The sequence below is a fragment of the Cydia strobilella genome, chromosome Z, assembly GCF_947568885.1.
Source record: "Cydia strobilella chromosome Z, ilCydStro3.1, whole genome shotgun sequence".
NCBI lineage: Eukaryota > Metazoa > Arthropoda > Insecta > Lepidoptera > Tortricidae > Cydia > Cydia strobilella.
In genome coordinates this window covers 14,074,499-14,100,399 of record NC_086068.1, presented here as the reverse complement: position 1 = coordinate 14,100,399, position 25,901 = coordinate 14,074,499, and the positions used below count along the sequence as shown (strand labels likewise).

Below are 25,901 nucleotides of genomic sequence, written 5' to 3'. Positions count from 1 at the left end.
GTGATGTGAGCGTGTGACGTGGTTTTTATGAGATTGTATTAAGGAAGCTGTTGAAAATAACCACAGCACGCGGGACTGTTTCATCGTTAAAATGTAGTTATATCACATAGATAGAAGGCCCGGCAGATAGATAGATGATGATGACCCGAACTAACTTATAATAAGTAAGTTAGGTCGGTTAGGTATAATTATAAATTTATAACGTTTTTACTCGCTCAATCATTCCTTTGGGAGTTTTGAGAGATATATACTCGTATTTAATTCTTTATCTATACATACTTCCTTATTAGTCACTAGTAGTAGGAAAATTATCTATGTACCTATACATCAGGGAAGTTGACTGTAGGGGAAATAATTTATTTTTCCCCTCACTAGCTCGGAAAGCCGTCTTTTATCCTTTAAAACAAGCGGGGAAAAAAGCATTTTATCCACTAGTGGGAAAGTAATTTGACCTTGGATGGCGTGTTAAGTAGCTTTTGACAGATAACAAATCGGAAAACGTTCTTAATAATGGTTCGTTCGATATTAATAATGATTAAATAAATGGTTTAAGAATTTAATAAAAATACCAAATATAGCTTTATTTAATGATTTTAACTCATACACACATAACACATGTGTTAAAATTCCATAAGTGATATTTGTTTTTTTATAATGATGTTGCATATAACTAAACGCACAAGTTGAGTCGATGGAATTTCAAAACGCATCGTCAGAAATGTCAACATTGTCAAGTGTCAACCAAAATGTTACTTTAAAAGTTCTCACCGACTCCGACTCACGTAAAAATACACAACTTCTAGAGTTTTCTCTAATAATATCGTAAAAAATGAGTGATTCCAGTCATCATCATCATATCAGCCCTTTATCGCCCACTGCTGAGCATAGGCCTCTCGTCCAGTACGCCTCTGGTCCCGGTCCTGGGCTAATCTCATCCAGAAGTGACCCGCAATCTCCCGGATGTCGTCCACCCAACGAGCCAATAACGGACGCCAGGGGCTTCTTTCATTCGAAAGCGACCACCATTCCGTTAACATTTTAGTCCACCTGCCATCACTCTGCCTAGCAACATGTCCCGCCCAACTCTATCTTAGTTTGGTAATGGCGAAACCAACGTCTTGCACCTTGGTGCGTCGACAGATCTCGACATTCCTTACTCGATCTTGAAGCTTGATACCGAGCATGGCGCGCTCCATGGCTCTCTGTGCTACGCGGATTTTATGCACAGCCTCCTTAGTGAGCGTCCATGTCTCGGCACCATATGTCATGGTGGGCAGGACACATTGGTTGAAGAGGCGAGTTTTCAGGCATTGTGGAATGTTGTCGCCCAACCCAGCTGGATTCTCCTGGACATCTCCTTCTGCTGGTGTGTTTTGTCAAATGATAGAATATGTCCAAGATACAAGTATTGCTCGACCACCTCTAGCATTTCGTTCCCAACCTTAATGATTGGAATCGATTTACCGGGGACGTTCGTCATAACTTTAGTCTTGGACATATTCATCTTAAGACCTATCTTCAAAGAAGCATGGTATAGGCTTTCAATCATGCTTTGAAGATCCTCCAGGGTCTCGGCAAACAAAACAATGTCGTCGGCAAATCTCAGGTGCGACAAGAAGACACCTTTAGAAGACATATTTATACCAGTTTTGTCCCATGCAAGCGTTTTTATGACGTCTTCAAGTACCGCCATAAAAAGCTTAGGTGAAATGGTATCCCCTTGACGCACTACCCTTTGGATGGAAATTGGGTTTCTTAGTTTGTGAAGCCGAACTTGCATTGTTGCCGAGCTATATAGTTCCCGGAGCACATCCACATAGTGATTCCAGTGATGAAGATGATCTAACGCCTGTGGACTTTGCACTTTCCTCGCTATAGTGAGGCGAAAAGTTTTGTGTTACTCACGGGTGCAAATGTATTTTACTTCTCGTGTGTTGAAACACTCGCTACGCTCAGGATTCTATTTTAGAACCACTCGCTTCGTTTGTATATGTTTCAATTCCACACTCGCGGGTAAAATACAACTTTGCACCCTTGTATAACAAATAGCTATTACACCGTGCAAGAAATAAAGCCCTAGTAAATAATTGTAAAAACGTTAATTTCGTGCCACTATTTTTTGTTAAATAAATCGGAGACTATACAAAGAAAAATTAATATGAAAGGGACATTACATTTCCGTGTTTCTATTCTAGCCTCAGTTTTGAGCCTTGGACGGTGTCCCAACGGCAATCGAAAATAATAGCCGGCTAGTGAACGCCAGCGAATTATGCGGTTGACTGGTCAATGGTTACATTTCAAATTCTCATACACTAGTTATATTACATACAATACCATTAAGCTATTGTTAACAGTCTGGTGCTATTTCTCAAGTGTGCCAATAAAAATAAAAAAATGCTATGTTTTGTCATTGCCAGAAGTTTTGTTATTGAAAATTAAACTTTTGCAACTCGCAGTTTCGTCATATTCCGTGATCACACCGCTGCATTATGTACCTATAGGTACGTATTTTAACTGTACCTCATACACTTACTTATTCACATCCAACGCTTTCTATAGCAACATACGTAACTAGCAATATTCTTATTTAAAATCTGGGTGTTTTCCTTTAATACAATAATATAGGTAACTATGCTATAGCTCGACGTATACGTCGCCTTATAAGGCGTGAAGGCTACGCAAGGCGAATCTCGCGCATCCAAGTGCGAATTTCAATCACGTCTGAATTTTCTTCGCGCTTCTGCACTCGCCTTACACTTCGTCGCGCCAACTACCAGAAATCTAATCATTTCCAGTTATTTTATTACGTTACGTTGCCTGCCTCACTAGCATTTCAAACTTGTTTGATGCGACAGAAACACTACAGATTTTCTAAAATGCCTACATTGCCTACGTATGAGAAAACTGTTGGATAGACTCGTTATTTTGGTACGTATTTTAATAAAATGGTACAATTCAGAAATTCCTTCCTAAGCGTAAGCGCGATAACGATTTTAGTCTCTTCATTACTAAACATAGCGCTTAGGTACTTATAATGGGCCAAGTTAATCACTAATAATTACGAGTAGGTAACGACCTACGGGCAATCAGTCAATATAGGTATATAGTTAGTTCTACTAGACTATCATTCTCTCATTTGGTAATCTGGGTACCTACTTACCTAGGTATATTAAGCGCCACTTGGACCATCCCCCTAACCCGGGGTCAACCGGTTAAACCATGGTAACTCCAAGTTTAACCGGTTAACCCTGGATTAGTGGGATGGTCCAAGTGGCCTGGTCCTAAGAGGAGATGCACTGTTTTCCCTCACGAGTTCATCTGAAATATGCTAATTGCGACTGTAAATGAAAAAAAAAATGTTCCAACAATATTTTGATTTAACTAACGGGTTCCTGTGAATTACGCATGGTATGATGACCTATGTGTAATCAGAGTGTATATGCTAATTTTGATAGCGAACTGATGATACACCAGAAAATATTACAAAGTATTCGTTTAACATGCCCGTACTATACTCATATTAAAGTTATCCTACCGAATGCAAATTTCGATGTCGTTCGATCATGATAGATCGTAAAACGATTGTTATAAACGAAACATACAAATCAGACATTGATGTTACATAAATATGGTGTGCTACTCCTACTCTGCAGCGGGTGGCGGGTGTGGCAGCGGCGCGACCATACTTGATGAAAACCAAGATACAAGATACAAGCCCCTGACTGCAGAGTATGCTCCCCAGCGGCGCCATTTTCAATGCCCATTATTTCGTTCCCTAATACAGATACACCTATAAACATTATGTTCGTTGCAGCAAAGAGGATATAATAAGATAGAGCGGTACTGTCATAGTAAATTTTGTAACCACTGTAAATTCACTGCCATCTATCGACATACTTTAAAACTAAAAATGAAGATTTATAAAAATTCGTTAAAATGTATTTATATATGGATAAATGATTTTTTTATTTACATTAATTATTTTTATATGATTTTGACCCCTGTTCTTTCACTGATATGCGATAAAATCATAAATAACAAACGAAACCGTCAACGCCCTCTATACGAGAGTAGGGCAAAACTAGTGGCACCATCTGATCGAGAATCAAATTTTCGTGATTTTCGAGGCACGTTTTTTCCTATGACTGTATCCATCTATTACGGAGTTATACCTATCTTTGGTTGCAGGCACATCATTTCATCATATAATTCATTGATTTTCATTATGGTGGCGCCGCTGCTGCGGAGTAGCACACTATATATGATAATTAGTTAATATGAACAAATTGAAGTATGATCACACTTGTTGACATTACACACAATCAGGTCCACATTTAGTTTTAAATGGATTAATCTTGACAAACAGACCTAGAATCATTTCTTTAATATGTTTTTTACGTAGGCTGTTTTATGTATTATTATTGCTGTTAGTTTTAAGTTTCGTGACGCATTGGTTGAACTGTAATGTCATGTAAACATTTTAATCAATAAAAACAAATAAATAAATAAATAAAAAATACTGCAACTAAAGGTATAAGGTATGCCGTATGATTTTCTACCATCAATTGGTAATCCACGTAATCCAAGATTGACGGGAGCTCATTCTGTCGCGATCTTTGCTTGCGGGTGTGGCGCGAGCCGTAGACAGTAGAGATGCCGCATCCGGCCTTTCCGATCCCGGATATGAGGAAGTTTCCGCAATGAACTACCTTGGGGATTAAAATACTCTCGCTACGAACATATTTATACAGGTAAGCAACGTCAGCATAATAATGCACGTGAATAACATATTACTTCCCTTGGCTTAGGTATATATTCGGTACAACTTACATTGAACGATATATTTCAATTAGAAATTCTCAAATTTCATAAGTGTTAATTCCCATGGATTCGATTTGAAAGATAGTAGATAATTTAGACCTATTGCGTAAGTCATAAAAGTTTATATTTCTCCGTGTATATCTTGTCCCGTTATTTCCATAGAATATATTCCATAGAATAATCCTAAAGACCGTGCAGTTATAATTGTAACTTATAAGTGACTCATATTTACTTCAAAATTTCTCTAATTACGCATTCCACCTGCATCTGTTGCGGCACCTTGTATACGACGATACAATAAAGTAATGAATGTTAAAATAAATGTCGTCACACCACCATTTAAGTGAATAATTAAAATCTTTGTAGTAAAAATGAGTATACTTATTTATTTACAGCATCCTGATCTTTAGATACTGTTCAACATTCGGACCAGGATACGCAGGGCCACTTAGTACCTACTACATATAAGTACATGATCTACGAAACTGCAGAGACATTCGGAAGGCGGAAAATTAATTGCATGTCACTATGAAGTGTTGCCTGCTGCGCTTCGGACGTTGTGTGAAATGCTTTGGCAATTTTGAGTAGGTAGCTATGCTGTAGAAAGTTTCATTTTCGGTTTGATTGAGGTATAGGTATACTGAGTTAGTTAATATAGATACTGAAGTGAAAATGGCTATGGATGGGTAGAGGTGTGTTACCGGGCTGGGCAGGCGCGGGGCGGAGTAGCAGCGCCAGCACGAAAGCCACGCAGAAGGCGACGGCCAGCGCGCTGGTCACGCCGGCAACCATCAGCAGGCGCTTCTCCATCTTGCTCCGCTGGCCCCAAAATGATGGTCTGTTAACAAACGGCAATTAATTTCATATACGACAGAACCCAAATTATGTAAAAAACACACACAAAGAGAACTTAACAAAACACCAATTAAAATATGTAATAAAATAATCATATATGTAATATATTATCCCTATTATGTTATGTTTAACAGGAGAGCTTAAGTGATACCAAGTTTTCCCTACCATTTTTCAAAATATAATTTCATGCTTACATGTATTATAGTATCCCCATTATGTTATGGCAAAGTTTTTTAATTTAGTTTTTTTATTGCAGTGTTATGTACCTACACGTCTGCACAAAATAAGGTTATTGGTGTTCTACTGTTAAGAAGTACTTATTCCAAAAAGCAGTATAAGTATTATTTTAAAGGTTAAAAGTTATTATTAAAGTTATGTAAACTTATGTAGTTCAGTATGAAACAATGGTGACTCTTTATGGTTTAATGCAATCGGACAGCTACGGTATGGTATTATATTAATATTATTAATAAATTTAACCGTAATCAAGTAATGTGAGATAATGCGATCACGGTAGATTGGGCGCCTGACTGATCTCAACACGCATAACATGATTCAGATCCACTACTTCCACCAGCCATTCATTTTACTCATGTGATAAAAACGGGTGTATATGGCAAACGATTATTTTATAAATATAAAGCTCGAACGCTTTATAAACAGCGTGGGCTTTCTGTAAATGAACGTTATTCTTTGAAGGAGAAAATTGCTTCCAAATTCGCTTTGGTAACCCGATTTTCGTATACCTGCAGTTTTCCTTAGTGTTAAACGAAAATAGTCGCTAGGGAGGCTTCATCCATTCTTACGCGGGTCTAAAGAAAACTCTCTTATTATATACAAATACGCGGGTGGGGAATAGAAGATATACTCGTATTAAAAGGTTCCAAGCTTTGTAAACCGTCATGTGGCGATCGCCATGAATTCGAATATTGACCCGTTACCTACTATTTTGTGGATATGTAATCAATATGCAAGTAACTACGGATGTTTGCATGGTTTGGTATGATCGTTTAATTGCCTTTTGCTATTAAGTGGGGGCTTAGTCTTACCGAGTGATATTTAGCAATATAATGGTTTTAACGTAGGTAATGTGTTAAAAGCATTCTATCATTCATCCACGCCTTGTCACGTAATATTTAGGGTAAAATAAGATTGATCCGCTTACAGAAAATACTACGAATTTGAAGCGTTTTAAAGGTGAAGTTCATGGGGTTTGTATGTGAGCGTTATTTTGTATTATAGTAGCTTGGCGAAACAGGCTTTAGGTTACTTTTCGCTCATGTCGTCGCAAATATGGACATATTTGGTATCAGTGCATACAGTCACTTGGTATGTATTTTGGAATGATCCATTCAGTCATTTTCAATTTAGAGCAGTTCAAAGTCAACTGTGGATTGTGAAATTTTTGACCGTTTTCTAATAATTTGTTAGACGAAGTAGTGAAAATGTTACTGTATGTTATATATTTGTGATGTACTCACAAAGCCCTTTTATTTGATACTCCACATGGTATGATTTAAAAAAAAAGTAAAAAACTTTGTACTGCCGACTTTTTGACGTCACAGCAACTACCCCCATCACTTTCGCCTTTGTCGTCTCATATATTTGTGTTCAGGACATCACACTGAATGCACGGATACCAAATATGTCCATATTTGCGGCGACATGAGCGAAAATCAATTTCCAGGAGACTTCTAGACCAAAAACCACCGTACTATTAACAATCTTCCATTCCAAATGAGAATTGCATTTGTCTTGGCAGGTTTATATTTGTGGGCGGCTATAGATTAAACGAAACATCTACATGTGAAACTATATAGACACCGTGTGGATTAATAGCATAAACTGAGGTCAGTGGAGTTGACTTGTACCTAATAATTAAAATTCTCACTACTAAAAAAACCTTATAAACATTGACGACCCACTCTTCCTTATAATTGTTCGGAGTGTTTATTTTAATTTTAAATGATGCTTTCTCAATGTATTAATTATATCCTACTCCTACATATATATGTATAGTATACACTACATTATACTTATGTCATTTTCATATGTTAGAGGACACATGTCAATATTTACTACAGTTGCTTCTGCTGCGGTGACTTTCCCAAACTAGTACCGAACATCGATGCACCTGTTGTGTTGTGACAACAATGTAACAAACACAATAATAAAATATTGCCATCCAATAAAAATATTAGAGTATATTGACAAGAAACAATACGATTTCTTTACTAGGTCTTTTTCTTGGATTCTAAAGCTATCTCTGTGATTGTATTGATAAATTACAACCAGAGATGGATTTTTTGAGTTGAACGTGGTCGCCGCGTCTGATTTGTTCGCTATTCAGCTATACGTGGTACAGGATCTATGACATACGCGTGAAAAATGGGTCCAAGCAGTGCAAAGTAAAAATGGTTCCAAGCAGTGCAAAGTAAAAACAGCGTCATTAACAATGTAGGTAGGTACCTACTTAGTTGTTACGCATTACGCTGATGCGTATCTAAACTCACAGGAACATTTTATTGGACGAAAGCCAACTCTTTGTCAACATCGTTTCTCTGCCATCGAATACTTTTCCCCTATATTCATTTTAAACAAGGGAAAGGATAAGAGAAATATATAGTAGTTTATGCAACTGATACATAAGGAGAGGAATTAAAACACACGTATGGTTTTATGAAACGAGCGTTAGCGAGTTTCATAATAGAATCACACGCGTGTTTTAAGGTCTAATTATGTACAATGCACACACTACTTTATCTACACACATATCATAAGTAGTCTAACATGGGTACAGAAGATGTAGGGAAATGACCTGCATTGCTACTAGTGCTACCTGTAAAATGGACTATAGATATTACAATAATGCAATAAAAAATAAATTTGAACAAATACAGAAACAAACTACTCATATTTTCAACTAAAATGTAAATTACAAACAACTTTTCACAATTCTACTTTCGTAATAGCAAAAAACCAACAAACAAATGACAACAGTAATGGCGGCAATTCGATCCTCCGTCAAGACCATAGACATAGTGTCAAGACGAATGTTTTAATTTTTATTTATAGACAAACGAATGAAGTCCCTATTCGCATGTCACTCGAGACCAAATGTCATGCGGTTTATATTTAAAAAACATACTGAATTGACGTTTCGTATCGATAACTGTATGGATGGTATAGAAAGGATGCCAATCTCTTATGGCAGAATTGTTGCAAAAGTGACCGCTTTCAGCTTTAAATAATAGTTCCTAATCTCTCCGGTGGCGCTAGTTAGGCTCTGGGACATGAGTATAACATGAACCATATAAGGCAACAAATAACCCGACCAAATTACGTAGGTTGTTTTTGGTAGTATTTCGGTGTATGGTGACGCCGCCTAATTACTGTTTTTTGATGGACACTTTTCATACATAGAGATTTGGCTCCTTTATATAGTCTCCATGGATAACTGTTTTAATAAGGTGGTTCGATTTTCATACAAAATTCAATCTGCTTTAATTAAGGCACTACACACTATTACTACACAAATATTTGCTTATTTATCTACTTTCGAATATTCGTTTGCGCTAAATTAATAGAAAAACTTTGTTTCATACAGAAATCATACATAAATCAACGTAATTTTTTCATCAATTTTACGTATGTGTGTGTCACAAATGTCGTGTACAAATACGTTGCGTGCGGCGTTGCCACTCTATGACGTTGGCGACGTTGCCTGGCCGACCTGGCAGGATTTGCAGTGCCGTCATGTTTAGTGCATTTTTATTTGACAGTGTTGACACTGACACATAGGGTCATGTTTATTGTGTCAATTTGTTTGTATAAATTGAAAATGATAGCAACGTCTAAATCAAGTTACAAAAATCATCGGTGTTCTGGTCCGCGAAAATCCAGAAAAATTCAGACTCAATTGAAGCGGAATTCATGATGGTGAAGTTTCGTAAGGTAGGTACAGTTTGATTCCTTCATTGTACATTGTAATTTTCTCGTGCCGATCTTTTTAGAAAATAATTCTCACTTCTTCCGTAATGGTAGATATAAGCAGTGAACAATACCTATATAATGTAATTATTACTGTTTTGGTTGCCGAATAGTCAATGTGTCACTAACTCTAGGTTTTTTTAGGTATTGTGCAAAATGAAGAGGCATTCTTGGAAATAAAATGTTTTCCTTCATTAGCCAGAAAAAATCAGGACATCCTCACTGCAATAAAGTAAAATAAAACATTTCCTGGGGATGAAAATTATGGAATTTTGTCTATGAATGAAAAACACAATTATTACTAGGTAAGTAAATGATAACTTTATTAGAATCCATATTGTTGCATCATCTTTCTTCCTATAACATTAGAGATTTTGTGCTATCATGATATTATTTTTCTTTCAGGTACAGGGACAACTACGGATAACAAATATGAAAAAATGTTATTTCATTTGTTGTGTGAATCCATCTACACCAACAAGACATCCACTGCTGGACATAGGCCTCCCCAGGGATCTCCACAACGACTGGTCTTGCAAGACCGGCCAAAATATCGAGAAATAAATAATATAAATAAACATGATAAATATCCCGTTTTCTATAATAGTTATAATTAGAAGGCCATGCAATGTTGTTACTCACTGTACCTACTTGAATCAAAAAAAAATATAAAAAAAGTTTTAATTTTATTTTACAATTACTACTTTATTATTAGTACATTACGATACAAGTGCGAAAAGTAGGAAATTGGCAACCGAGTGGCGATAAATTGAAACACGACCGAAGGAAGTGTTTTAATCGACACGAGTTGCGAATTACCTTTTCGCACGTGTATTGTACAACGTTTTACAGTCAGAATTATGGCCCTTTACATTTTCGACATATGCACGTATTGTACTAATTACCGCACTAGGGCGGTAACGTATATGTAGCACCATATGTACTAAAAAGTATTTTACAGTACATATGCTGCAACTTTCTCGCCCTAGTGCGTAAAGAGCACTTTTCATGCATATGTCGAAAGTTTAAAGGGCCATATGTACTGTAAAACGTTGTACGATACACGTGCGAATAGGTAATTCGCAACTCGTGTCGATTTAAAATACTCTCTGCGGTCGTGTTTTAATCTGTCGCCACTCGTTACGAATTTTCTCTTTTCCGCACTTGTATCGTAAATAACTATTTCAAACTGCAAGGGTACGATGATAGATCTCAATTCAATATAATTTTGCAACATTTGGCATTATTAGGTTATAAATTGTATGGAGATGAAATCTATCATCGTACCCTTCCAGTTTGAAAAATACTATAGAGGCTGGGCAGTAAGGGATTGCTTTACTTGTAGAACTATATTTAGCCCTTTAAAAAAAAACTGATACCTAACACTTACAAACCTGGACTTCCTTGGGCTAGTGCTACTAAGAATCGTCAGTATTCTCCATCCTTTCTGAGTTGGAAGAACCCAAAAAGGTGAGATTTGTGAAAGTCAGGTTTTCAATATATGTGGCGTTTTCAACCAAACGGGTACCTACTTATTGTTGTCATATTTCCATAAAGCTTCAAAATGAAATCAACCTAATCGACAACCGACAATGTGGTACCTTTTAGTTCAAAACGTCACATATTTTTATAAAACGTTATAAACTAATTTATAAATAATACTGAATATCTGGGAGAAAAAGAAAACATAAGTAAAAACTCAAAAATGCTCGTTTTCCCAGAGATAAGACCTAGCTAGATCGAACCTTACAGCAAATTTCATCAAAATCGTTAGAGCCGTTTCCGATATCACTGAAATATATTTCGGTTATATTGGAATCGGACAAGAATTCGAAGAATAAAAGGTATAAGAAACATAAGATAACACAAAAAGGACAAAAAAAGTACCCCTGTTGTACCAGTCTCGAACCCGAATCCTCTTGCACGTATTTCCACGAACATACCGCAACGCCATTGCAGCATACTTACACTGCATGAAATTGTCTACTACAAGCATCACGGAAACACTGTTTGCATGTGTGAGTAATAGTAGGAAATAGCATGACAGAAATACTCTGTCGACTTTAAAAGTGTTTTTTGCACTAATGAAGTATTCAATGTTTATTATAATAGTTCAATATTTATGTAAAGAGTGCGCTAAACATACTTTTAAGTATACAGATACTAACACTATTCCACAAAAAAATAAAACCTGAAAATTTGCGAAAGTGACGCCATCTAGCGGGGTTTAAGCTTTGGGTAACCTAGTCGAACCATACGCATCATATTCTATGGATACTAGAATAGAGACCCACTTGAGTTCCGACAGCTGTTCCAAATTTAAACTTATAACCTTACATCAAGGGCCTGACACTCTTTGATAGAGAAAGGTAGTCTTATTGCGATTCCTATAAGAGGAAAGAGAAAATAGTGCCATGCTTTGTCCTTATCACCGACCGGGTGGCATCATAGGTAGGAGGCGATGGCGAAATACCGAAATTTATAAGAGTGAAAGGGAAAAAATCCTATGCTGCCAAATTTTATATGAATATTCTTTGTCTTACCCCCTGTCGCTCGGTGGCGCGTCCATAGGGAGCGTGCATAAACTGTAGGGGGCAGCACAGGAGACGTCAGATTTTTGGCGCGAGGCGTAAATGTGTAGTTTATGCTTCCAAAGTAGCCCAAAAGAAGGCAGCACTTGCTTTGGCGTGAAGTGTCAATGTACATGTGATGTACATGTTTATACCCTCCAACGCGCACGGTCCCTATAACTACTTGTATAATTATACTATGTCTTTGCATAAATCTATAATGTAATAACATTAAATTTTACGTAATACCACAGATAAGAAAGTTCTCATAGTAAAATTGGTTGTAATAATGCTAGTCATTTCCTACGGTTTCTGAACGCATTTTAGAGCACTAACGATATGTGCGTAGATAAAATATAATTATCGAATTGAAACTGTTGTGAGACATACTAACATTAAATAATTTCACGATTTTTGACTCACTTGTTTTAGTCACTCGCGCGACATGTTTCGGAGAGCCTAGGTCTCCTTTCTCAAGAACTAATAGGGTGAATTTCAACAGGTTAAAAATTTACCTAATTTTGGTGGGATTTTTTATTTTTGAAGTTTACGTATAAATTATGTATCGATAACACGTAACTAGTCACATAGTCGATATTGTGTAGCAATGGCCTTTCATTATACATAGTAGTTTTAGAGATATGATGATTTTAATAATTTGGTTGCCACCAAAATTAGATTTACTGGCCACCAAAATTGTATATCCACACCAAAATTAGATATTTCTGCAAATTAAAAGTAAATTTAACTAGTTATCAACTGCAAATGAACCGAAGACAAATGTTTAGTATTTTTTGATACATTATGATTTTAATCATTTAGTTGCCATTAAAACTGCATCTACCCACCAAAATTATCTAATTTAGATATCAAAATTAGATATGGCAATGTTGGTGGCATTAAATATAGGTAAGTTACCACCAAAACCACCAAAATTGATGCACCAAAATTAGAACCATTGCATAAAAGTATGTTTAAAAGTAAACCTTATCATTCACTTCAGTTTCAAGTTTATATTTTAAAAAGGAAACTATAAACATGCTTTAAATACAGTTCACATAAAAACAACTACTTTTCGGTCATTAGTTAGATACACCACCAAAATTGCATTAAAAAGTATTTTTAACACACCAAAATTAGATACTTCCGCGTTTGCTGGACATATCCAGCGACGTACGACAAGTGCCGGAGCGGAACTGAATTAACACTACAGGTTACTACATCTTTGTTAGCCTTGTTGCGTTTCGTTCGATCATAAAATCATTTTCAATATTTACCACCAAAGTTTACTATTTTACCCGGACAACTATTAATGCTTAGTTTAGAGTATCCATTCATGTACTAATCTTTACCTTCATTTTCTTATAATATACGTAGACTAATAACGAGTAAAAGTTTGTGAAGTTTGTTAAATCAATGGATGATATGGTTCTACCATAGAAATTATTCAAGAAAAATGGATTCCGGACACTACACCAAAATTATAATTGCGCCGATAATTTTTTTTTAAATAAATATCTAACTTTTTTAACATTTTGCGATTTGGCTTAAGATAATAATTTGTGTAAGGTTTTTAGACAAAAAAATACCATTCTGAAACAATTAGTCCATACTGTCATTATCAGCTCCGCCGCAAAAAAAATTCGTTGAGATAATCACCCAATAGTGCGAGCAGCGTTCACGACGACCGTGTATTGCGTACTGCCGCTGCAGCGCGCCGCGTCGCTCGCTGCGTGCGCGCCGAGAAAGCCGGTTGGGGGAGGTCTTGCGCTATCGTTGTAGGCGGGCATAGTGGTGTGTTTGGGTTTAGGTCACCTAACACTTGTATCGACACACAGCACGAACTCACTATGTCCACTACACTGTCACAACACTCACTGGCATTCTGCTAAGGAACTAAAACAAGTGAGTCTAAACCGTGAAATTATTTAATAATAAAATATAATGATTACCTATTGGAGAAATGCTCTTGAATTGTCTAATTCAGTCTGTGTTTAATATAATGTTTAGCTTGTAAGATTTTTATTATTGTATGTTGTTTGTTAGGTATATATATATCTATGGGCCTTAGTTGCCTGCTAATAAATGATATTTAATTTATTTTTAATTTAATTTAAGGTGCGTTGGGGTAAGATTGAAAAGTCGCGTCGCGTCGCTTCGGCATACGGACGATTTTTTGTCTTACCCCTCATGAAAAACCCTTTCAATCTTATATCAACGCACCATATAATAAGGTATTGTGGATTAAGGTAACTTCGGAAGTAGGGTTATTTTGAAAATTGCAAATATTTATTAAACTACATAGAAGAACTACCTGCAGCAACAATAAGCAAAATGCCTCGATAATCGTTGCAGTTGCGTAAATGTTGTCAAGTTACAAAGTGATTCTGGTTTAGTAGATATTAGCGACTTTAAAAATTACCCGCTTTCGAAGTTATCCCAACTAAAAAACCTTACCCCTGGATTTCTTATGATTTTTCGGTATCCTACGACCGACGACGACGACCGATCTGGCCTTGATAACATGTGAAATGTACTTATAGTTAACAGACTTTTATTTAATCAAATCACATCTAAATTCCTTGAGATCGTTACTATTTCTAACACATAAATACTTAATTATTTATTTATTTTTAAATGAATATTTGTCTTGAGACTGCACATTAAAGTAATTTTTTGTTCTTAAGCACATAGTCGTAAAACTCTAGGCACTCGTGTTGAAAGTTAACCTTTACTTGCAATTCCGCTTTGACGTGGTCGACTGTCAATTTATTTCTTGTGTCTGTCCAAGCATTACCACAAAGAGAAATTATACTCGCTCGTTTTGGTGCTGATAATCTAGTCTAGTCTGAAAACGGGACAATCGGCGTCCCGCGTGGACCCCTTGCGGGACGCATGCTCTAGGGCCCCAGCATTACCACAAAGAGAAATTATACTCGCTCGTTTTGGTGCTGATAATCTAGTCTAGTCTGAAAACGGGACAATCGGCGTCCCGCGTGGACCCCTTGCGGGACGCATGCTCTAGGGCCCCAGCATTACCACAAAGAGAAATTATACTCGCTCGTTTTGGTGCTGATAATCTAGTCTAGTCTGAAAACGGGACAATCGGCGTCCCGCGTGGACCCCTTGCGGGACGCATGCTCTAGGGCCCCAGAAACGGGACGTCCCGCATATAGCGGGACGGTTGGCAACCGTAGTAGTGGCCGTGCCTGTGAAGCCGATGTCCGTGAGTTCGAATCCCGGTAAGGGCATTTATTTGTGTGATGAACACACATATTTGTTCCTGAGTCATGGGCGTTTTCTATGTACAATAAAGTATGTATTTATATAGTATTAATTAGCCACTACAAAAAAAAACTAAAATATAAAGCAGTGTTATAACACCTGGTCGGGCTAAATGGATTAAACGTTTATTTACTTTACACAATATGTATATTCATGAGGACGTGACGGCGGTGGGCGCATTTCTGCAACTGAACAAATACTGCAATTAATCGGGTAGATTAACAGTCTAAATAGGGGGGGGGGGGGAGCCCTTTAGACCTCAGTAGGAGGTAGGATACTTTAAAAAATGCTTGTTAAAAATCAGCCGCGATTTTAATAGCACAGATCGTGCAAGTTGTCACTGCCCCAACTATTACTATTAAAAACTACTCTTATTCTAAATCTTATGCTAAACACCTCTTAAGAATCTACCCCTAAAATTTGGCCATGTGATCGTGATATATAATAAATAAATATAATATTTAGTGGAATTATAAACAAAATATGCGACTGAAGAGGATTTCAGTTTTACAAAGGTATATTTTCCCATCTATGTTTTTGTAATGAAAAATGAGCTTAACACTAGGCTATAGGCATACGTCCAGCCACAAAGTATTATTTTAAACGTCAAACTTCTATGAAATGATGACTTATGACGTATAAAATAACATTTGCATAGTCTACCTATGCTATCAACTTAGCTTGGTCTAACTCTTTCAAGCTATGAGAAAAATATAAATATATACATAATGAGTAAGTATGTTTTACAACAGCATACTATATAATTTTTAAGAAAAAAAAACCGACTTCAATTTATTGTTGATGGTGCACTCCAGACAATGAAATGAAAAAGACAGCACCTTTTGCCTAACTAAAAGGAGGTACCTAAAACCACCCACTTTTCTAGTAGCATTTCGTTTCTGTAAGGGTCACAGTTCTAACCTAACCTAACCCAATATTCTTATAGCATTTCGTTTCTGTAAGGGTCACAGTTCTAACCTAACCTAACCCACTTTTCTGATAGCAGTTCGGTTCTGTGAGGATCGCAGTTCAAAAAAGTTCCACTTCATCAAATGTCACTTTTTTATTGATCCCATCATCAGAACTCGAGCTTGACGAAAATGTGTCTTTAAAACTTAACTTGCTTAACAAACATAAAAAAGAAGACAAATCGCCAAACGTGAACTATGCGTCATTAAAGAGTTCCATTCTGGTATTTCTGATCATCATCAGCAGCTCCACTTCATCAAATGTCACTTTTTTAAATGGAAATGCTGGATTTGTTGATGAAAATACAAAAATCACTATATGTATGCCTTTCACATTTGAGGAGTTCCCTCGATTCTTCATGAATCCCATCATCAGAACTGCTTTTTGACAAAAACGGGACCAATCTGTATGTACATACTTACAATCAAAAAAAGAATTTACAAAATCGGTCCAGAAATGACGGAGTTATGGAGTAACAAACATAAAAAAAAAAAAAACAAAAAAAAAAATACAACCGAATTGAGAACCTCCTCCTTTGAAATTTTGAAGTCGGTTAAAAAAACATACAACCGAATTGAGAACCTTCTCCTTTTGAAATCTTGAAGTCGGTTAAAAATCTCAAGGGTGTGAATTTATATTTTCATATTTCTTCTAATAATTTGGATTTATTGATAAGATAAATAGGTATACGAAATATTTTATAGTTTTTCAAAATATTGTATTTGTAACAATCACATCTCAAAAAATCTCGAATGTGCGAATTATTGTAGAACTGGCGGCCTAGCCAAGGTGCCATTTAGGTTAACTGGAAGAGATCCCTCTTAGGGATAAGTTCGCCTTTGTACTACTTTATCTGATGTAACCTTGATTCCTTTCTTTTTCGTACAATAAAGTGTTTACTTACTTACTTGCCCATCGAATCGCTTTGTGTCTCTCTATCACACTTCCATATTAGTGCGACAGTGACAGTTGCGTTTCGTTCGCTACGTAGCGTTAGCGATTGGCATGTTGTCTACGGGGCCTGTGCAGCCCCCACAGACGATAGAGGGCCAAGTCGTACAAAACATAAGTACCTACTCTCAAATTCAATAGGCAAGTGAGGAGCAGAAAAAAGAAAAGTGCGCGCGACGGTGATCGCCGTTATTGTTTTTGTTTGGTTACAATTTTAATTTTGTAACTTTTGTAAGTATAAACAGTGTTTACATAATTTTTGTAGGCGACATCGCGACACGACGGTCGACGACGGTCCGGTCACGTTGAGTCGCGTGTTGTGTACCGAACACAAGGAGGAAAAGAGGGGGCTACTTAACAATCTGGAAAGGGCCGTCAGGAGAGCCTAACCATAGCTGGCACTTATCAGGTTTTTAGAAAATCACTTTCCAAGCCACTCGCACTTCAAGAGAATTCGTAGACTACAGGGCTTTTACTATATTTACTCTGTTTTGTACTTTCTACTGTCCGTTTATGGACCAATGTTAATTGCCACCTGTGCTTCTAATATATTCTGGTATTCTCCTACTAAGTAGTTAAATCAGTTTCTTTTTTAGAACTGTCAAAACGATTTGCTAATATAAAATTTATATGAAACATAATACAATGACGTCACGGTCAACTTACCTATTTTTTGTCACCTAAGTTGTGTTTAAATATGACTACTATGTTTTTCTAATAATCTGGTGCTTTATTTCATGCATGGTGTGAAATAATTTATTTTAAATAGAGTCGAATACCCTATTGCCAATTTGGATACACATTTAGCAATGAAATGTACCACTGGCCGACTGTCTTGTGTGACAATTCTTCAGTTGTGATATAAGTGAGAAAACCGGGAAAGGATAGGGTTTACCCAAATAAATCAAACACTTAGCAAGTAGCAACCAACGTGCAAGATAACAATTTTGTAACAACACGAAAACGTGTAGGTTTATCTTTCATCTATTCGTCGGTCATGTCTAACCCCCGCCACAGTTTGCTCCTCACGCTGCTCCTAGCTCTGCTTTTTGTGCTTGCCGCGATGTTGCCCTCTCTGGCCACATACTGCAGTGCTCTATTCGTGCATTTAATCGCGACGCTCCGCACTAGGTTGTTTACCTGTGCAACGTATTGGACGTAGAAACTGTGGCAGCGTGCATTTTTAGTATTACCTACTTATAGCGAGTAACGTCCACGCGCGCGAACTTGCGGGAAAGCCAGGGCGGGTCGCTAGTTATTAAATATAGCATTAAGGGTCCACGGAGACTAAACAAGACAAGACAAATCAATAAGTTAAGATCACTTGTGCAAAATAACTAGAAGGTAACTTTTGCTGTAACTTACGGAATTCCATTCACGGCACGCTTGACCCTCATTTTATCGAATTCATTTTGGAACTTTTCTAGGCATGTGTCAAGATTAGAATTTTAAGTTGTTTCATGTTACTCCTTGAGAGAGGAAACTATATACAAGAGTACCATTTAGTAAAACACTGCTGTTTTCGTTTAATTTACACATTCATAAAGTTCTTTTTCTTTACTGTTATTATTACCTACTTACTTATGAAGGTATCTGGGGAGCCTTAATTTTCAATAGAATACCTTCCAGTTTATGTTTATGGACTTGTTAGTACACAGCTGTTGTTATCCTTTGTCAGTTTATATATGTATATTTGAAGCTACTTAGGAAGAGTAGGAAGCGGGTCTACTAGCGCATCAAGCTAATTATGTCTGACCGCTCCGTGAGGGAATTACGCAAAGGTAATTATCCTCAGCCTAGATCTGAGTAGGGATAGATTTTAAATAAGAATAAGTGCCGTAGTTATACATATAGATAAGAATGAGACATTCAAAGTGCTTAGTTAGGAAAATGTCGCAGTTTGCTAACGAAACGAAACGTAATGCAACTCGTATTCATGAAAGTGAAAAGCAGACGTATGTCGCCTCGATCACGAAGGTTTTTATGTGCCGCATCTTTCCAATAGGAAGGTTAAGTACTGCATACGCGCAAATACGAGTATTAGACAGTGCCTTCTTCTAGTCTTAACTGGCATACTGTCGTCGTCGGCCTTGCGTCACTACTTCAATCGGTTTTAATGCATAAAGCGCACCTATGTGACGCGTTTAGGGTTAAGGTAAATTAAAAAATCGCCTATGCTAAGGACTTGGACATCGGACATACTATTAGGTAGTATATTACTAACATCTTGCTACGCATTGAAAATGAATATGACAGTCCAAATCTATTGTTATAATTATTGCCGTATTTTTTTCATATCAAATACTAATTATAACAATTTAAGTATTAGGTAGGTACAGTCCGAACGACTCGGAGCGCGTCCGCCTACTGGCTGTCTCCGCCAGCGAGAGCTGAACGCCCTGCCATCACATAACATTGGTACAGTTTTAGATAAGAATACACTGAGAATAGCCGTCTAAGAACCGGCTCCAAAATATGCCTGCCCCATCGCATGCGGCAAAAGTGTTGATCAGCGGGGTCGACATGGCCTCCCATGTATCAAAAGCGCCGGCCGACTTTACCGCCACGGCACCATTAATGATTTAATCCGCCGCTCGCTTGCCACCGTCTCCGTGCCTGCCATTCCTGAACCCGCAGGTATGGTGAGAGACGATGGCAAGCGACCCGACGGAGCAACAATGGTGCCGTGGAACCTAGGTAGGACACTGGTGTGGGACGCCACATGCGTGGACACCTTTGCACAGTCCCACATTCAAGCTACCCGTGCACAGGCCGGCGCTTCGGCCGACCGGGCCCAACTACTCAAGCGCCCCAAATACTCATCTTTACTGTCCGGCGGACATGAAAGCCTTTATGAGAGCCCTGTTGACGCGGCTGGTCGACTCTTCAGAAGACCGCAGGGCTGGCGTTTACCTCTTCTAGCGTATATCGCTGACAATACAGAGAGGTAACGCAGCCAGCGTTATGGGGTCAATGCCGCAGGCGGAGGTTTTGGACGGGGTGTTCTTTTTATAACTTCGGTATAAATTTTTCTTTTTCTATAGGTTTTTTTTATATTTAGCTTTAATTTAGTTTTAATATAGTTTTATTTAATAATATTTTAAATTTTAAGTAGACATATAGCTATATTTGTTGTCTTATGTTGATTAAAGAATTATGTAGATTATTACAGTAAAATTAAAATTTACATTAAAATTAAAAAGCTTTAGGTGCTGTAATTCAATAATTAAAAAAAAGTATTGTGTGGTGAAAACACGAAGCTATCGACTAAATAATTACCTGCGCCATGAACAGTCTTGAAGCATTCGGTCGGTGTCCTATTTTAATGTTTTACTTACATATAGTTTTAACACCTATTAAATATTGTATTTTTGAAAGACGATAGGAACACTATAGTCCGCAGAAAAAAACGGTATTATCAAATTTCCTGGCAGTATTTTTAAATATTTTAAGCAAGAATTTGGTAGTTATCACATAAATTCCTAGGTCAGGTCACTACCACTAAAAAATATGAAATATTTGTTTTTTTTTTTCTCAAATAAACATTTCACATTCCAATTAACATGGCAAAAGTTTTAAACCGAGTAGAATTTTACAAATTATAAGTAATATCTAAATACAATAAAAAACCGACGAAGTGCGAGTCGGACTCACGCACGAAGGGTTCCGTACCATTACGCAAAAAACGGCAAAAAAATCCCTTCACTTAAATATTTATTTTATTCTGTTTTTAGTATTTGTTGTTATAGCGGCAACAGAAATACATCATCTGTGAAATTTTCAACTGTCTGTTCATGAGACACGCCTATGGTCTGGTGACGGACGGACAGACAGACAGGGTCTTAGTAATAGGGTCCCGTTTTTACCCTTTGGGTACTGAACCCTAAAACGAATAATTTAAGTATCGGACCGGAATAACCTTCGATCGTGATCGTGACCACTGGTTTTGAAGGAAACAATGATATTAAAACGAATTTTCCTGTTATAAGATGTTACCTTAACTTGACCTTACGTATGTTAAAGTAACTTGCTGATTTCCTGCCATATATGACGCTATTTACTTATGAGACCCATTTCCTCCTTTAAGATAAATAAATTGTTAAACCTATTTTCCTGTAAACCCTTCAAAGATGTCGCTTAGAAAAAACTGTGATACAGTGGCCTCCTCGACTCGACCCAAGCCCAAGTAGCGTATTTTAATTCTACTTTATATTTATACTCGTCATAGAAGTTATGTTATAATTATATTATATCATTTTTAACGACTGTTGCATGTCTAGTCTTTTCCGCAAGTGGTTACGAGGTTAAATAAATAATTGCTACGTTTAAGTTTAAACATTACTACTAATAGTTTCTTAGCTTTAGATACGTGTGGAAGAAAGTGTAGGGTTCCGTAGTTACAATTCTGACACAATAGGCTGCCTGGAACGGGGGCTAGTATTGTATCACGTACATTATTTATAAGCAAAAGGGGGTACCTTCGCAGCTACCTTTGTTTATAGTTTTTATTTTACCACTTTGTCGCCATGATTGATTTATATTGGTTTCCATGCCAAATTGCAGCTCTTCTGATCTTGGCTTCTATCATATACACAAACACTCTACGGTCGCCGGTATCTATGAAGGATATTACTTAGGTTGGTTCTCGACATAAGAAAAACTAGAGAAGTTATTGCACTGTGTTCTGCTTCTTTAGGCGCATCCTAGGGCGATATGGTTCTTTCTCTTTACGTTCCGAGCAGTCATTTCTAGAGTGCCGCGGCCTGTATCGCGAGAAGTTAAGTTAAGTACTTATACAGACTGTAAACCCATTGTCCTTCTTTAAAGACAGAATGTGATAAAATACGAGTCACTTGCTTGCTTGTTCATTCTCAGCTGGTACTCCAAGGTCCAGGACCGAGGTTATTCACGAATAGTCATATATAATTGTATTCAATGCCCTTAATTAGAATTTTTCGTTGGTTTTAGGCTTCCGTACCCGAAAGTTGACAATAATAACCCTATTACTAAGCTTAAGCTGTCCGTTTGTCTGTCTGTCAGCGGGCTCTATCTGAAGCACCAGTATAGAGTTGACATTTTCTTTGAGTATGTTTATCTATTGCCGCTATATAAAAAAATAATGTAATTAATAGAATAGAATCGAATTGTTTTATTGTTATTATTTTCTATAGCGGTTAAACATACATACATTAAACTAGTAAAGGAAAATATGATGCACAATAGCAAAAAAAAAAAACCGGCCAAGTGCGAGTCGGACTCGCCCACCGAGGGTTCTGTACTCTTTAGTATTTGTTGCTATAGCGAAATGTGATATATATATATGTATATATATATCATCTGTGAAAATTTCAACTGTCTAGTATCACGGTTCATGAGATGCAGCCTAGTGACAGACAGACGGACAGACAGACAGATGGACAGACAGACAGACGGACAGCGGAGTCTTAGTAATAGGGTCCCGTTTTTACTATTTGGATACGGAACCCTAAAAACCAGCGAAGCGTGAGTAGCTCTAAGGAAAAACCCTATGGAAACTGGGGCGCGACTAGGACTCGCACTTGACCAATTTTAGTAATTGTGCATTTGTATGGCATGTCATAAACTTGAGGATAAAGTATTGACATGATTGTTGTTGGTAGATCTAATTATAAATCTTATTAGATCTACTAAGGACAAATAAATATCTTTGGCTGCAAATTGACTGACCAATATCCAATTAGAATTAGGTTCCACGAAATGCAGTGATGTATTAATTGTAATCTCACGCAGATGCCGGCGGGAGCCGCAACAAACCCGTCTCGCAGCTCTCGAGGTTTAGTTTAGATATTATGCAACCATCCACACCTTCAATATTGTTGGCTAAAGGTCTTAATGTCATCTGACCGGTTCGACAAAGGTTCAATGTCTCGGACGGGTGACGGGTCAGCGAACCTTTTTGACCGTCCGCTTCCACAAAAACATGTAATACTTAACTCTTAATAATGTTGCAGTAACACAAATATCAATCGTATGGGTACCCGTAATAACAAGAAACAGTAATTGATAGCGTTATCAGAATCCAATCCACACATCCATCTCCTTAATTTTGGTAGATAGATAAATCGTTTATTTAACTGTTGCAGCAACACCAGAACTAACACAGGCCATTAAATTATAAGTCGACAAGAGACATTAAACAAAGTTAAATGAAAATATACGAAATTATCAAATTAAATAGCATCAAAATTAGTGTATGAGCTCGTCAGAGTGCCTCAAACAAAACTATTGGAAACTATTAGAGTGACAGACAATTTTGGCGTGTTGTTTTATCCGATAGTGTTGATATTGACTGTATAAAAATCGGAATAAACTACTGTCCTCTGGTTTGATACTAGGTAAACAAGCTAGACAGTTATTAAAGCATTAGTTAACGAGATAAAGGAAAGCGATCGCGGTCAGGTCGCACAAAGGATCACGTCGGTGGGCGAGAGGCGGCGGTAACGGTGAGCCGGCCGCAGGCGCAGCGCAGGACCGGCTCAAGGGAGGACTAACGTAACAGTATGGGATCAACCGTTATCTGTGATTGCAGTTACGTGTCAGGCTTATGAGGTCGGCGACCCCATCGATTATCCTCAGTACATCTATTGAAAACATCACTTATGACATGCTAATGTATTCTAACGTTACCAGATTTTTATATGAATAAATCAGGATTGTATCTGTATTATATGCAAATTTAATGCAAAGCAAGGGGCAGGTTTGCCGAAACCAAATATGAAGTAGGTATTTGCCCCGAATATTAAATGTGTGTATGTAGCAACTCATTAGCATCTTCTACGATTCATCGAAAATTTAAAACGGACGTCTCATTTGTAAATATTCATTTGTCATTTTATCAGTATAGTCAGCAGCAAAATTAACTCCTTAAGCGGGGTAGGTGATAAACTGTATTTATCTGATGATCTTGTTAAGTATGTATAGTTATATAAGAAGGACTCCAAGAAGCGAAATATTTTTACGCCAATTATTTAAACTTTTTTAGGGTTCCGTACCTTAAAAGGAGAAAACGGAACCCTTATAGGATCACTCGTGCGTCTGTCTGTCTGTCTGTCTGTCACAGCCTATTTTCTCCAAAACTACTGGACCAATTAAGTTGAAATTTGATACACATACGTAAGTTTGTGACCCAAAGACGGACATGTAACGTAAACAAATGAATTTTAAACATGGGTGCCACTTTTGGGGGAGTAAATGAGAAAATTAAAAAATAAAGTTTTTAATACTATACCTTGTTACATATCAAATGAAAGAGCTCGTTGTGAGAATCTCAAACATATTTTTTTTGTTATTTAAGAAAAAAGTTTAGAAGTTATTTATAGGCCAAACAATAAGAAGGTATATAGGGAAATGCAAGGAACACAATTTTTAACTTCGTAGCTTTGTTTGGACTAGTTAGGAGATGAACATATCAAAAGTCCCCGGCCGTAACCCTGGTGCTGGGGGGGAGAGGGGGGTTTGAAGGTTCCATTTTTCGATTTTTCGATTATATCTCGGAAACTATGCGTCTGAGCGACTTGGCCACTTATACAAAATGAAAAGAGATTTAATTTGTTACAAGTTTTATTCAGTCAATTTTTTCGATATCTTGTATAGTTTTTGAGATATCCGCTCTTGAAGGTTTATTTAGGGCTCTCGTTTTTATCTTGATTATCTACATCAGTAAAGCTCCTAGGCCGGGTTTGGTAACGTTTTCGTATAAATCGGGGGTGCTGAATTCATTTATGGTATCAACAATACACCTTTCCGAAGTAAAAACATATAAACTTTAAACAAATAACTTTTTCTTAACTCCTCTTTACGCTTAAACTTCTGAACCGATTTAGTTGAAATAGGTGTTTTAAGTCACGAGACAGGATATAATATAGTTTTTATCTCAAAAATCATACTTTGAAGGTGTGAAATTCAGCTTCTTCGCCGAAGTTGAATTCCTGAGGTTAATACTGTTTAAATTTAGGTTTGAAGTCATGTTTGGTATCATTATCAACTAAATCAAACATGTAGACCATCCCAAATATTATTTAAATAGGTTCAGCGGTTATTGATTACCCATACAAATTTCCACCCCACTTTTCACACCTTTAAAAGATGATTTTCGTTATAAAAACTATCCTACGTACTGTCCCGGGACTCAAACCATCTCTGTACCAAATTTCAACCAAATCGGTTCGGCGGTTTAAGCGTAAAGAGGAGTTTTATAAAAAATATTTTTTTTAAATTTGGTTTTTACTTAGGAATGGTGTCAATATTGATACCATAAATGAATTCAACACCCCCGATTTCTACGAAAACGATCCCAAACCCGGCCTAGCAGCATCACCGATGTAGATAATCAAGATAAAAATGAGAGCCCTAAATAAACCTTGAAGAGCGGATATCTCAAAAACTATACAAGATATCGAAAAACTTGACTGAATAAAACGT

The 25,901-nt window shown here is 37.1% G+C and overlaps 1 protein-coding gene across 6 annotated transcripts in view; it reads right to left on the bottom strand.

The window, feature by feature from the left end:
• The window catches only part of LOC134754214 (neprilysin-2), a 278,975-nt gene that overhangs the window by 29,261 nt on the left and 223,813 nt on the right, over window positions 1-25,901 (bottom strand). For all 6 annotated transcript variants that reach the window (XM_063690383.1, XM_063690377.1, XM_063690378.1 and 3 more), the window contains one exon: window positions 5,523-5,659. In XM_063690383.1, the coding sequence (XP_063546453.1) occupies window positions 5,523-5,631 (109 nt within the window). In that variant the 5' untranslated portion in view covers window positions 5,632-5,659. The remainder of the gene's footprint in view (window positions 1-5,522; window positions 5,660-25,901) is intronic.